We start from the raw sequence: 12,232 nt of genomic DNA on the forward strand, positions 1-12,232 counted from the left end.
CGTCACTCTCTGACTGAAAGCCTAGAAAATGTTATACATGGACTGGTGCTTACATTAGTGGAGGTGTGGTGGGGAAGAAGGCACCTAGTTGCACAGTGACACAGTTAACAGCATCTCTCGTTGCCACACTTTAGCGCAAGAAGGAGAAGCAGCGGCACTTTTTTTTGAAGGACAGACGCTTCTTTCAACGACGACGACGACACAACACTGAACCGCTTCTTGGGGCGCTCTCTTTCACCTTACGGAGACGTGTCCCTCTAAATACAAAGGTTTCTTAAACCCACAGACAGGGCTGCACAATGTAGCAGGTCGCCAGCTAAGCTAGCCGGGAATCATCGGACGGACTTCCGGTTTACGGTTTTCAAAATAAACTCCAAAAAACACAGCACACCAAAACATCCAGGGGGTGATAATGACAATATGTAACAACCATCATTATTTGTCACATATAATCACACAAAGGCACAATCGCACTGAAATGTCATCCTGCCGGTTCCTTCAGTTTGTGCATTAAAAAGAGTTTCAATGATGATTGGGGGGGGGGGGGGGGGGGGGGGCAGTGACCTCATTTAGGCCCTGTGCTGGGCTGTTTCGATGGTGCGGGAGTAGAAATTCCTCACTATACCTGGAATTTGCTCAAGCGCCTGAGGTCTCTGCCTTGCTTTTCTCACCGATGAGTGTGCAGCGCCTGGGTCAGGCTCTTGATGATGTGGACACCGAGGTACTTGAAGCTGTCCACGGGACAGATGAGGCCCACCACAGCTGTGTCGTCAGCAAACTTGATGATGGTGTTGGAGTTGAAAGCGGCTACACAGTCCTATGGAGGTAGGGTGGAGTGGAGGATGTGTGGGAAGGTAGGCAAAGTGTAGTGTAGTCCAGTTTTCTTGATCACAGGAATGATGGTGGACTTTCCCGAAGCATGTGGGTATGACAGACTGAGCCAGGAACTTTAGAAGACCCTCCTGACGTCGTGCACAGAAAGGGTGATAGGTGTGCAAAAGGTGCACCCACCCATCCATTAACCTACGCTTCAGCTGTTTTTGCTTCTCGGATGTGATGGCCTCAAAGTGAGCATAAAAGTCATAGCAGGCAACAGGGTGTCTTTTGGCGAATGTAAAGAAAGTACACACCACAAACAGGAACCAGTGAGTCACTCAAAATGTAACAGTTTGTCATTTCATCCCCACCCCATTTTATTTTGAAGCCAAAGCCTTTCAACCAGATGTTGTGCTGGACACTAACTAACGCTGGCTTGACTGAGCTGGCTTTAAAAACAAAAGACATCCAGGAAATAATACGCAGCTGATGGACCAATCACAACCAGCTCCATGTGAGTACATTCAAGACCGGCAATGTCACCGAAGGTTTTGAAGATGTTTATTCTGTGTATTCTGTAAAACTATATTAATTACCCCCAAAATAATGCATGTAGAGCAGAATTTGGTATATTCCCCCCTACATTACAATCACAACGCTGTTATCCAAAGCAACTTGGAATCCATGTATTCCACCACAAGCCACGTGGACACAACCCAAGAATTGCGAGAATCATGCAAATACATAAACTTCCAATATGCTGCACTACTTCAAGCGCTACATTTAGAAACAATAAGACATAGAGAAAGTTTTCTGATGTCGATGGGGAGCTCGCTCCCCCATTGTGGAGCCAGGACAGGAAAGAGTCATGCCCTACATACCCAAATTCTAAAAAAAACAAAAGAGTGGTTAAATTATGACTTTATGTAGCAGAACCTAACTCCATTGCATACAAGGCTCCCCTGAGAAATCTGTGCTGTATGTAAAATCTTGGAAACCATACAGGAACATATCTGTAACTATCACAGAGAAACATTTTCTCTGTATGTGTCCAAAATATTAAAATAAAATACACTGGAGATAAATATCATGAATGTTTGGAAAAAGATTTTTCCAGGCTTTATGACCCTGCCTGATAATGAAAAATGTGTTTTTCTGGGGGACGAGAGGAAAATCACAAGACTGTCGTGGCGGGAAGTGCAGACAGCAGGGGAAGGACCCAAACGCACACAGAACCGGGAGACTGGTGCAGTTCAGTGATTTATTGTAATTTAACGAGCTCGCAGTCAGGTAGGTAGGTGAGTCCAGGTCCGGGTGATAGAAGCTCAGAGGAACAAACCAAAAATACGGGCTGGTATATGTGGTGAGTGGCTGATGGGGGAAGTGAGAAGAGGTGAGCAGACGAACGAGGAGGCCTGGTGGAAAAGTCTGAGGGCATCTGGTGGATGGCTCGAGGATGGGGAGTACATATATTGTGTGTAATGTATAAAATATGTGACTTGACTGTATAACTACACTGTATATTTTACATCAACATAACACATAGAGGTGGCTACATCAAGACAGTGATTTCCTGTAATGTTCACTGTTGATCATTCTTTCATTCCATACCAAATGAGCAGTTTGCGCCATAAACACCAGTCGTGGACTATTTAGCTGTGAACAGTCGGGGTGTGATGGGCTGTTTTGGGACCAGCAGGTGGCGGGGGTGATGCAGCAACAGACAACCCTGAGCTACGGAGCTCAGGCCGGGTAGGTGGTCGCCCTCTGGATCGGGCCTCATCGGTGTCGGTCATCAGAGAGCCGGTGGAGCTGGTGGACTCCCAGCAGGAGTGAAACGACCTTTGACCTCTGTGCTGTCTGTACTGACTACACTGATACTTCATCACTGAACTTCATGTGGGCTAGTCTGCATACACATGCAACCTCCCCTGCCGCTGGCTGTATTGTGTAGTTATATATAGTCTAGTATTTAAGTGTTTAGTAGCCACACTCATTTTGTGATGTACCCACATTAAGAATGTTGCAATAAACAGCATGTTACATGTAGGACAACAGCCTTCTGTACAGTTTTGTGCTGCAGGCCTACAGTCTAGTGTATCCGGATGCTTCTATTAAAAGTCCTTAATAGGCCCTTGAGGACAAATCTTATAATTTGAAATGAATAGAAATGAAACCACTAAAAAAAAAAAAAAAACAGTTGGTGGATTTTAACGCCTCTTCAATGGGCTGTATCACTTACACAATTTAGCAGAAGTAAAACCGGAAGTTGATTGTTTTGCCTTCAGAATAAAGGGTGACTCGACCCTTTAGAATACAGCAAAGTGTTCTGCATTTTCGGCTCACGGGATGTCACAGATGGTGGCAGTTATTCATCATGTTGATTAAAGATTGCGTTTTGAGATATTGTCCCACTCCTGCTCATCATTTCCTTTTTTTTTTTTTACTTTTCTCTCATTTCCACCTTCCTCTTCTCTTGGTTCTTGAAAACAGAACTGACATCTCAACCTCTCCATCTTTCCCCCATTTGTCCTGCTTTTTCTCTGTATCATCTCCAATGTTGATCAATGAATCCAACGACATGAATGACAAAATGAAGTACGTCTGTTTGATGCTGTTTGAATGGGCTAATTTGGATTTTCATGGCTGAAATCAGATGACTGTAGGATGTATATTCATGTAAAAAAATTGCTGACATCGCCACCGCCACTTTCCTTTCCCTAAATATATAATATATATTAGCTCAATTAAAAACTAATAAATGGCTCATAAAGCCAATAGACTGTCATTTTAAGGAGCAAAGTTTTAAAATTTCATATAATTCCATCTTATTCATTTGTCCAGCATGTTACTTCTAGTGTTCTCACCAGGTCAGCCAGAAGTGATGATTCTATGGGCCCACAGCTTGAGAACACCACATAAATTCCAGTCTATCCATTTCAACAGAAAGGCTAAATCTATTGCCATTTATATACTTCTTTTGTGAATAAATATAATATCATAGTATTTTTCGCTGCCTTTTTACTTTATTTTGAAAGTCCTTACCGGAACGTACAGTCGCGCGTTACGGCAGCCTTGACAGCGGCCCTAATACCATTGACCACCATTCACAATCAGAAGGTGATTCCAGCGTCTGGGGGACCTCTCTGTCTGTCTGCTGGCAACCTGCTCGACTAACATCACCAACGCCCATAAAGCGGCAATATACAGGAAATAAACCGCTGCCAGAAGAAGAGCCGTCTTTTCCCCGTTAAGTCCGACTGGCTCAATTGTTCCGGTGCGGTGGTCGTGATTTTGGAGTGGAGCTTAATTGTGTAACGTTATCAGTTATTAGTTCTCTGATGTATAACGTCAAGTGTATAACTTAAGTTAGCTGCTTTATTACTGCGTAGCTAGCTCTCCCTTCTTTGGACCGACACCGACATTGACTTCGACCGCTCGATTCCTCGTCCACCCGAAAAATGGCAACCCAAATCGATAAAGAGGCTTGCAGAGAGGCTTACAACGAAGTCAGAGACGATAACACGGACACCAAGTGGTGAGTGTGCGGACGCGGTTGCTCGTCCATACTCCGTTCAAGAATGTGACCATTGTAACGTTATATTGCCCCGCACATTTGCGACAGCGAACGTGTCTCGCATGTAACCCGGGACTCCGTCTGAATATTAAAAACTCACTAGCCGTTGTTCACTTCGGCAACCATATAACACACCAATCAATCCGATTTTCGATCTCATCTCAGTTGCATTTGTAAGTCGCGTAGCCGGTCTCCGTGCCAAAGTAAGAGGCGGACCGATTTTTGAAAGTTTACATTTCATTGAAATGAGCTCAGTTTGGTTAACTGGATGCGTGCCGAATGGAAGATAGATTCCTAAAGACATTAGAAATGTAACGAACCGTATTTTTATGCCACACGTACCTTTGCATTTAGCCATGGTACCTTTTGAATTGCTCGATATTTAAAAGTAGTTCGGCCTTGCTTACTCTGAACGCGCGCTAGAATGGCACATTGGTGGGTCGGTGGGTGGGGTGTGTTTGCCCGCAACTGAGACACCCTCGTGAAATGTTTCACTGTGGATACGTGAATCCCCGATTCCAGTGCTTGCACTTCCAACAATATTGGCTAAATATACACGCAGCTCTCAGTAGCCTGCCCTAGCTGATCTGCAGTCTGGCTATTTAGCGGCACGGCACAGTTATCAGGCCCAGCGGGGGCAGACGTAATTTCCTTTGTCCTGTATTCACAGAGGATAACGGTGTAGTACAGCTGCCACCTTGCACGGGCGTCTTAGACATTTCATGCATCGCCCCCAGCTTGCTAAATGGGGTTATTTATTTATTTTTCTGGGGGGGGGGTATGTGCACACAACGCCATCGCTGTGAAATCGAATCAGATCACGGGGCTGGATAATGCACGGGGTGATAACGCACGCTGTTGTTCTGCATCCTCCAGGGCTGTGTTTAAATACGAGGGCTCTATGATCGTGCCTGCGGGACAAGGGACCGACTATGATGACTTCAAGAGGATGTGCACAGGTAAAGAGTAGATTTCTTTTTTTCTTTCTTTTTTATTAATTTATTTGAAAGAATGCCACCATGATTGCTTCACCACGCCTTTGCCAGTGTGATGTGATGTGATGTGATGTATGGGTGAAACTTCAAATCCCATCTGCACAGTCTTGATTTCTGTTGTTGTGTGACTTTGGCATGCACGGGTTCCAGTCTCTGGATGGGTTAAACAGCTTGACTTGGCAGGGCGCTAATCTTTTAAGACTCTGTGCTCTGTCACCCATTGGCCTTGAGCCCTGTAACTACACTGTCAAAGCACTTAACACTGTATCCATTGCATAATCTCTTCTACAATATCGTGTGGTGTTTTTTTTTTTCCCACAAGGTGAAACATTTAAGGTCAACCTTTTTGTATGTCAGTGTTTCCTGAACTGCAATGGCAAGGTGTTGAAGTCCACTTTAAACTGTAGTCCCGACTCTCCTTCAGGTTTCATTTTCTTTCACTTGTCACTGCCTCTGAATTCAAAAACCTTCTCCTACCGAAAGGACACAATAAGTACATGAGTAGAAGCATGTTTTCCTCTTGTCTGACTGCATTTGTCTTCTTTGAATGAAGGATCAGGTCTGCAAGCGTATTCACTGTACAGCACGGTGATTAGCGGTATATATCTGTCTGCTTGGAGCTCATTGTTTTGTTCCTCACAGAAAGAGGGGAAAAAATAGCAACAACAACAACAACAAAAAAAAAAGTCAAGTATGGATTTTCAGATAATGATTCCCAGTGAGAAAAGATCACTAATGTGTGCTGGCTGATCTCACACTCTGATGTAAGTTCCCTTCTTTCTGTGTCCCCCTAGAGTAAAGCATCTACTCAGATGTTGGGTGTGGCTGTTTCTGATGCTTGCTCTTGTTGTCTTTTTAAAGCTTGCTGCCTCAGGGCGGTGCTCCTTTTTTTTTTTTTTGTTGTTATCATTATTATTATTATTATTATTATTTTTTTTTTTTACTTCCTGATATTTCAGAGCTCACATTCCTATGTTGAAATAACTCATTTATCACGGTGTGCTTCACAAAAGTTTGGGGCTGGTAAAAGTTTGCCATCGGTTCCTGTTCAGAGGTGATGATGACACACATCGTCAGACGTCTTTCTGCCCCGTGGCCTTGTTTTCCTTATTTAGCTGCAAAGTTGTAACTCTTGAGCATAGGAGGAGGAGCTGATTTCAGACTTGAAGAGGAGGGCTCCTCTAGAATAGTGATAGATGAATTCTGGTGTGCACAACCTGGATCAGTCCTCCTAAATCCTTACGTCTAATTTGATTACACCATCAGGACTTTTAAAACCAATTTCTGCTGGCAAAATGTAGCGGCAACCAATAACTTATTTAGTCAGTGTCCTAAATAATTCATTGCACTTCACCAAACTATCAGTTAAAGGGGAAATTGAGTCCTGAATGTCCCCTGATGGAAAGGTGTTTCTCAGGTTTCAGCTCTTCAAAATTGATTTCTAGTGGGTGTTTTTTTTTTTTTTTAGCTATGATAGCGACATGGCTTGAGGCATGGCAATGTTGGTTGGTCTGTGCACCACGTTCTGTTCAGACAGAAATTACTTGAACAATATTGGATGGATTGCCATGATCGATGATATACAGTTTATATGTATACATATATATGTGAAAGTATATATATATATATATATATATATATATATATATATATATATATATATATATGTGTGTGTGTGTGTAAAGCGCTGGATAGGAACCTTTGTCATGAGAATTGTTTGGGAGACGAGTACCATATTTTGCAAGCATAATTAATGATAGAGAAAGTTATTTGCCAAATACTTTCATACTTTATCTATGTTCAAACTCATTTTGTTATTACAGTCACATAGTTATTTGTAAACTAGGTGGCATTTGTTGTATTTCAGCCATGCCGCCGCGTGATATAGTTTTGTTGTTATCGTATAGGCTGTTCTGTTTGTGCTTCATATCACGTGATCATGGTCCTGAGTCACATAAATAAATAAATGAATAAATGAAATAAATGAATGAATTTGATAAAGACATTCATTGTCCTCAGAGGATGAATCCTACTGAATTTGATGATGCGCTGACTTTTCCTCTAGCGGACGGACCCGGATCGGCACAAAACTGGTTTCCAGACATTCTTGGTTCCCAGACTATGCATCTTAATGTCTTCAGTGATTCCCTGACTTTTCTCATAGCGCCACCGTGAGGTTGAGCCAGACCTTTCTCCTTTTTGTCTGGCTATGCGAGACTATATTACACCCAACAATTCAATACATCCAACAGGTTTTAAGTGGAGCAAAACATACATGCTTTGTTGTGACAGGGCAGTGCCAGAGGAAAGGGTTTACCCCCTAGGAAGTTGAGAGGTTCTTGTAGGTGACATCTGGCATGCAAAGTTGACATTTTGTCGTGAGGGTGGCATAAGAGGAAAGCTCATGGAGTGTCCAAAATACAAAACCTTCCATCCTCTGGGGGAGCATGGATAGGCTCAGCAAATGTCATGGCAATCTGTTCGTTAGGTTTTTATATTTGTTGTGTACAAGTGGAAATCTTGGCCTGACGACGGCACTAAAGGAAAGATCAGACAGGTCATAGCCGACTGCAGAGACATTTAGCGTTAAGATATTTTCGTCATGCGACAAGTGATTCATCCTTCGAGGATCCACACCAAACTAAATGGCCGACGTGACATCACCACCGTTAGCAGAGATATAAACAAGACCACATTTGGTCTCAGTTAACATGTTGGTCACACCACTCCTCACCAAACCCACACACGACACCGTTCGCAGGAGACGGCTCCGGTTGCTGGGCTGCGTCGCAGAGGGAGTGAGCGTGGGCTGAGGAAGCGTACACAGCAGGAAGTTACCACGTCACCCGCCAACCTTTGGTTGTGCTAAAACGGAGACAATTTATGCAGCGCAACGTCTCTCCCAACAAGTCTTTTTTTTTTGCTGTCTCATCATTGTTGTAGTCTCAGTGTTATCTGCGGCGGGGAGGGGGGCTGCAGAGTCAGCATGGTTTTAAAGGGAAGACAAACCAGGAAGAGTCTCGCAGAGGGAGGAAGTGTGTGTGTGTGTGTGGGGGGGGGGGGGGGGGGTGTTGGCGAGCTCCAGGTTTGGGGTGGGGGTATGTGTTTGTACTAGTTCCTCTCTGGCATCTCAAACAGTGACAAACACAGAAAAGACATAAGGGGCGGGGCGGGGGGGATTCACCTTGAGTGCCACAGACTTGACTGCATCAGGTGACTGTGTGTGCCTTTGTGTGTGCATTACTCCAGGCAAGGTGTTGAAACTAGCGACGCCCTTTGTGGCCGGCACCGATAACACTCTTTTTACGGTGGCGGCTCCTGTTAATGCGCGGCTGGTCTGATCTGAGGACAGTGCTGCTGAAGCTCTGCCAGGAAAAGTCTTTATCAGCTCCTTCAAGATATACAGGTCACACTGTCAAAACTCTGTATGCAATTTAGTAAAATCAACTGACCTTTTCAAATGAGTTTGTTACCACCTTCAGAATTTATCACATCAATGTGTGTGCGTCCTAATTTAATAATTATTAAAGTGATTCCTGTGCGTTTAAGTTTGTTTAGAAAAAATGTTCCCGGCATGAACTGCACTCGCGTTAGCTTAGATCAAGGCTGCAACTGAGTAAAAGCTCCGCTCAGCCGGTGAAAAGGGTTGCATGATGGGAAGTGTAGGATCCAGTGTTCCCAGTCAGGTGGGGATGGGATGCTCCTCACTGTTACTGCTCCAAATGCTGCCTGGTGGAGCTTTAAAACTGATAGTGAACTACTTTGGCTGGCTTTCTGTCAGTCAGTGGCGCACTGCAGTGGTGTTAGCGCTAGTGGAAACATAATGAGTGTCAGGGACCTTTCTGCCGGTAGTTAGACTGCTCTATTGAAGACACAGGGACGTTATGCCCCCGCAGCTCAGAGTATATAGAGGCAGGAACATCTAGAAGACAATAATGCAGCGATCTGTTCATGTTATTTTTACACTGTACCAACTGAAGACAGCAGACGAGGCGGCCTGAGTATATTTGTTAAACAAAGCGGGGAGGAAAGTAGGTGTGAAATGGCGTAATCACACTCGGAGTTCTGTGCACGTGAGGGAACCAGGGCGATGCTAACTTCTGGGTTAGCCTACAAAAACACGTCACCCCTGCAACAGCTCTATAACCAAGCTCTGTGTACAAGACGTTGCACATGTCTGTGAGCAGTTCAAGAGTGATGTTCCCTGCTCACACTGTTTGATCTGAATGGGATTTGAGAGGCCTGGAGCGACACAAATCAGACATTATTCACAGACAGTCGGTTCTGCAGTGGACCACCGTGAGAGTTGACCGGCGTGGTCACTGGGAGGTCTGTGACAAAACTGCAGGGCTCACAAAAGATTTGACTCATTCAGTCTACTGACCTGAATATTTCCTCGTTGCACACACACCCATGTCTCGGCAAAGTTTTGTGGAACTTACAAAAAGCAGAACCTGGTGTTCATCTGCACTGCAACACTGAAACTCTCTTTTTTTTCTTTTTTTTTTCTCACTCTCTTTCACACACACACACACTGACACATACGTACGCACAATTTCGTTTTGAAACACTTGCCGCTGCGCTTCTGTCTTGTAACATTGATCAATAGTGCACTCATTGTGTATGGGAACCTGGTGATTGTACTGTTTTTCGATTTGATGCTTTCATAAGCGTCATCTGTTGTGATCCACTCTTCCTTATTAGTCAAAGGAATTTAATTGAAAGGTGCAATCTGTGGCTTTTTTTCTGTCAGCATATGGGAAAATAGCACGACCTTACATGACATGACAGGGGGTTAATTAGTGCCTGACGACTGAGACGATTTACATCTGTGTGTGTGTGTGTGTGGGTGTGTGTCAGCCTCTGATAGGACAAGAGAATTCTGTGTCTAACATTCTAAAGTGTCAGACTGTACATTCGGCCTCACGTAGTCTCTTCCATCTCTCCCCTCATCAGATGACGCCCGTCTGTTTGCCTTTGTCCGGATCACGACGGGGGACGCCATGAGCAAGCGGGCCAAGTTCACTCTCATCACCTGGATCGGCGAGAACATCAGCGGGCTGCAGCGGGCCAAGATCAGCACCGACAAGGCGATGGTCAAAGATATCGTGCAGGTCAGAGACTGTGCGGTGTCGCATGTGGAGGGAGTTAGCAATTAAAGTAATGGTTGTCATCATGGGAGTGAAATAGAATGAAGCTGTAATGGTCCCTTTGGGGAAACTGGGTGGTTACAGGATTTTTAAAAAACAACAAACCGGTTGACCTCTAGATGATATGAAGAGGAAATAAGCAACAGAAAATACATAGTCACAAATCCTCAACGAAGGAAACAGAAGTAGAAAGCATTGTGAGCATAGATGCATTATGAAACAAGTATACAACTTTTGAAATATAGTATTTAAGAGAAATGGAGAATACGAGAATTTGAGTAAATGTACCGTAAACATGTTCTTCATATTCACATATGTGAAAGCTGCATTAATCAACATTTTATACTTACAATGGAGAAAATGTAGACGTGTAATGTGAAAGGGGTTGCCCATAGTGACATGGTGATCCCTGCTTCCCAGCAGGAGACCAGTACAGAGCCAGAGGGGGGAGGGGGGGGGGGGTATATTTATTCAGTGGAACTGTGATTCCAAATGAACGCTGTTGCCATGTGTCTGCTGGATGTGTAAAAAAAAAACATAAAACCTTATTTACTGATAAAAGGCGAGGGTCAATTTTGTTCCATTGCCGCAAAGTGGCCAAAAACATCAATTAAACCCGCAGTGTGTATCGTTGAGGCCTTACAGACATGTCGAATGCATTTCCTTTTGTGTGTCATCATGCGAATGCTAGTAGAGCACGAGATAGAAATATAATGGGGCCCTGCTCATCAAAATATTGCTCCATAGTGCTACTAGTGGTCAAAAACGTCAGGCGGTAACCCTTTTTTATTGCTAGCTAAACACGCAGAAGTGCTGTTGTAACCTTCCCCGCCACCTGGCGGGATGGCCCATATTAGATAAACGTGTTTGTGATTGGCCAGACCGGGGCCAGGTCGGCTGGAAATCTGTCTGAAAGATTCCAGAGCAAACAAAACATGAGCTCGCAGATTTGTATGTAATATTTTTTTACTCCCATTATGCAACAGCTGAAAAGTAACTTTGGGTTTTTCTGAAGTGTTGTTTATCACAAATGTGCGTGTTGTTTCTCTGACATCATTAGTTGTCTACTAAACATTACTACTAAAGTCCCCGTTGCTTTACTTAATGCCCAGCAGTTGATGTAAACTGGTGTTGCATTTTTTTTTTTTTGCCACAAGGTATGTGTATCCTCTGGTGGTGCTGTTCTTCACTTTAGCATAATGTTTTGTTTCCGCAGAACTTTGCCAAGGAGTTCACATTCAGTGACCCGAGGGAACTGGACGAGGACAACATCCGCACAGAGCTGAAGAAGGCGGGCGGGGCCAATTATGACGCTCAGGCAGAGTAGAGAAGTGCCACGGTCCACTGGAAGGGTTGGGGTTGGAGGGGTTTAGGTCTTGTCGGGGTGGGGTGGGGTGGAATAAGTCGGGGTGGGGAGTGTTGGGGCTGCTACCTCTTGGGGAAGATGGGCGAGGCGGGATGGAGAGGGCGCTTGACGAAAGGGAAAATGCATGCACCAAACACACACACACATTTTACTTTCAAAGTGAGGTCCGGCAAAGAGACGTCATTGTGAACAATTTGTTCCTCTGCAAGAACACAGGTACACACAAACAAAGCAGAGGTGCACCAGGAGCAAGTTAAAATACTAACCATAGACTGTTTATGCTGCTTAACAATGGCTTATTATAAAACACCCCCCCCCCCCCCCCATT

The 12,232-nt window shown here is 44.3% G+C and overlaps 1 protein-coding gene across 1 annotated transcript; it reads left to right on the forward strand.

Moving 5' to 3' along the window:
- The first annotated feature begins 3,949 nt into the window (after positions 1 to 3,949).
- cotl1 (coactosin-like F-actin binding protein 1) lies at positions 3,950 to 11,884 on the forward strand. The gene is made up of 4 exons (XM_070907924.1): positions 3,950 to 4,354; positions 5,270 to 5,352; positions 10,345 to 10,502; positions 11,755 to 11,884. The coding sequence occupies exons 1-4, from the start codon at positions 4,278 to 4,280 to the stop codon at positions 11,863 to 11,865; spliced, it is 429 nt and encodes a 142-aa protein (XP_070764025.1). The 5' UTR covers positions 3,950 to 4,277; the 3' UTR covers positions 11,866 to 11,884.
- The last annotated feature ends 348 nt before the right edge of the window (positions 11,885 to 12,232 follow it).

The sequence above is a fragment of the Enoplosus armatus genome, chromosome 6 (assembly GCF_043641665.1).
Source record: "Enoplosus armatus isolate fEnoArm2 chromosome 6, fEnoArm2.hap1, whole genome shotgun sequence".
Lineage (NCBI taxonomy): Eukaryota > Metazoa > Chordata > Actinopteri > Centrarchiformes > Enoplosidae > Enoplosus > Enoplosus armatus.

What these genes read in the sequence shown, in the direction of transcription:
- cotl1 (XM_070907924.1), top strand. Translation starts at nt 4,278, where the DNA reads ATGGCAACCCAAATCGATAAAGAGGCTTGCAGAGAGGCTTACAACGAA. An exon ending in GATAACACGGACACCAAGTG is followed by an intron (nt 4,355 to 5,269) that starts GTGAGTGTGCGG and finishes TGCATCCTCCAG; the next exon opens with GGCTGTGTTTAAATACGAGG. An exon ending in TGGTCAAAGATATCGTGCAG is followed by an intron (nt 10,503 to 11,754) that starts GTCAGAGACTGT and finishes TTGTTTCCGCAG; the next exon opens with AACTTTGCCAAGGAGTTCAC.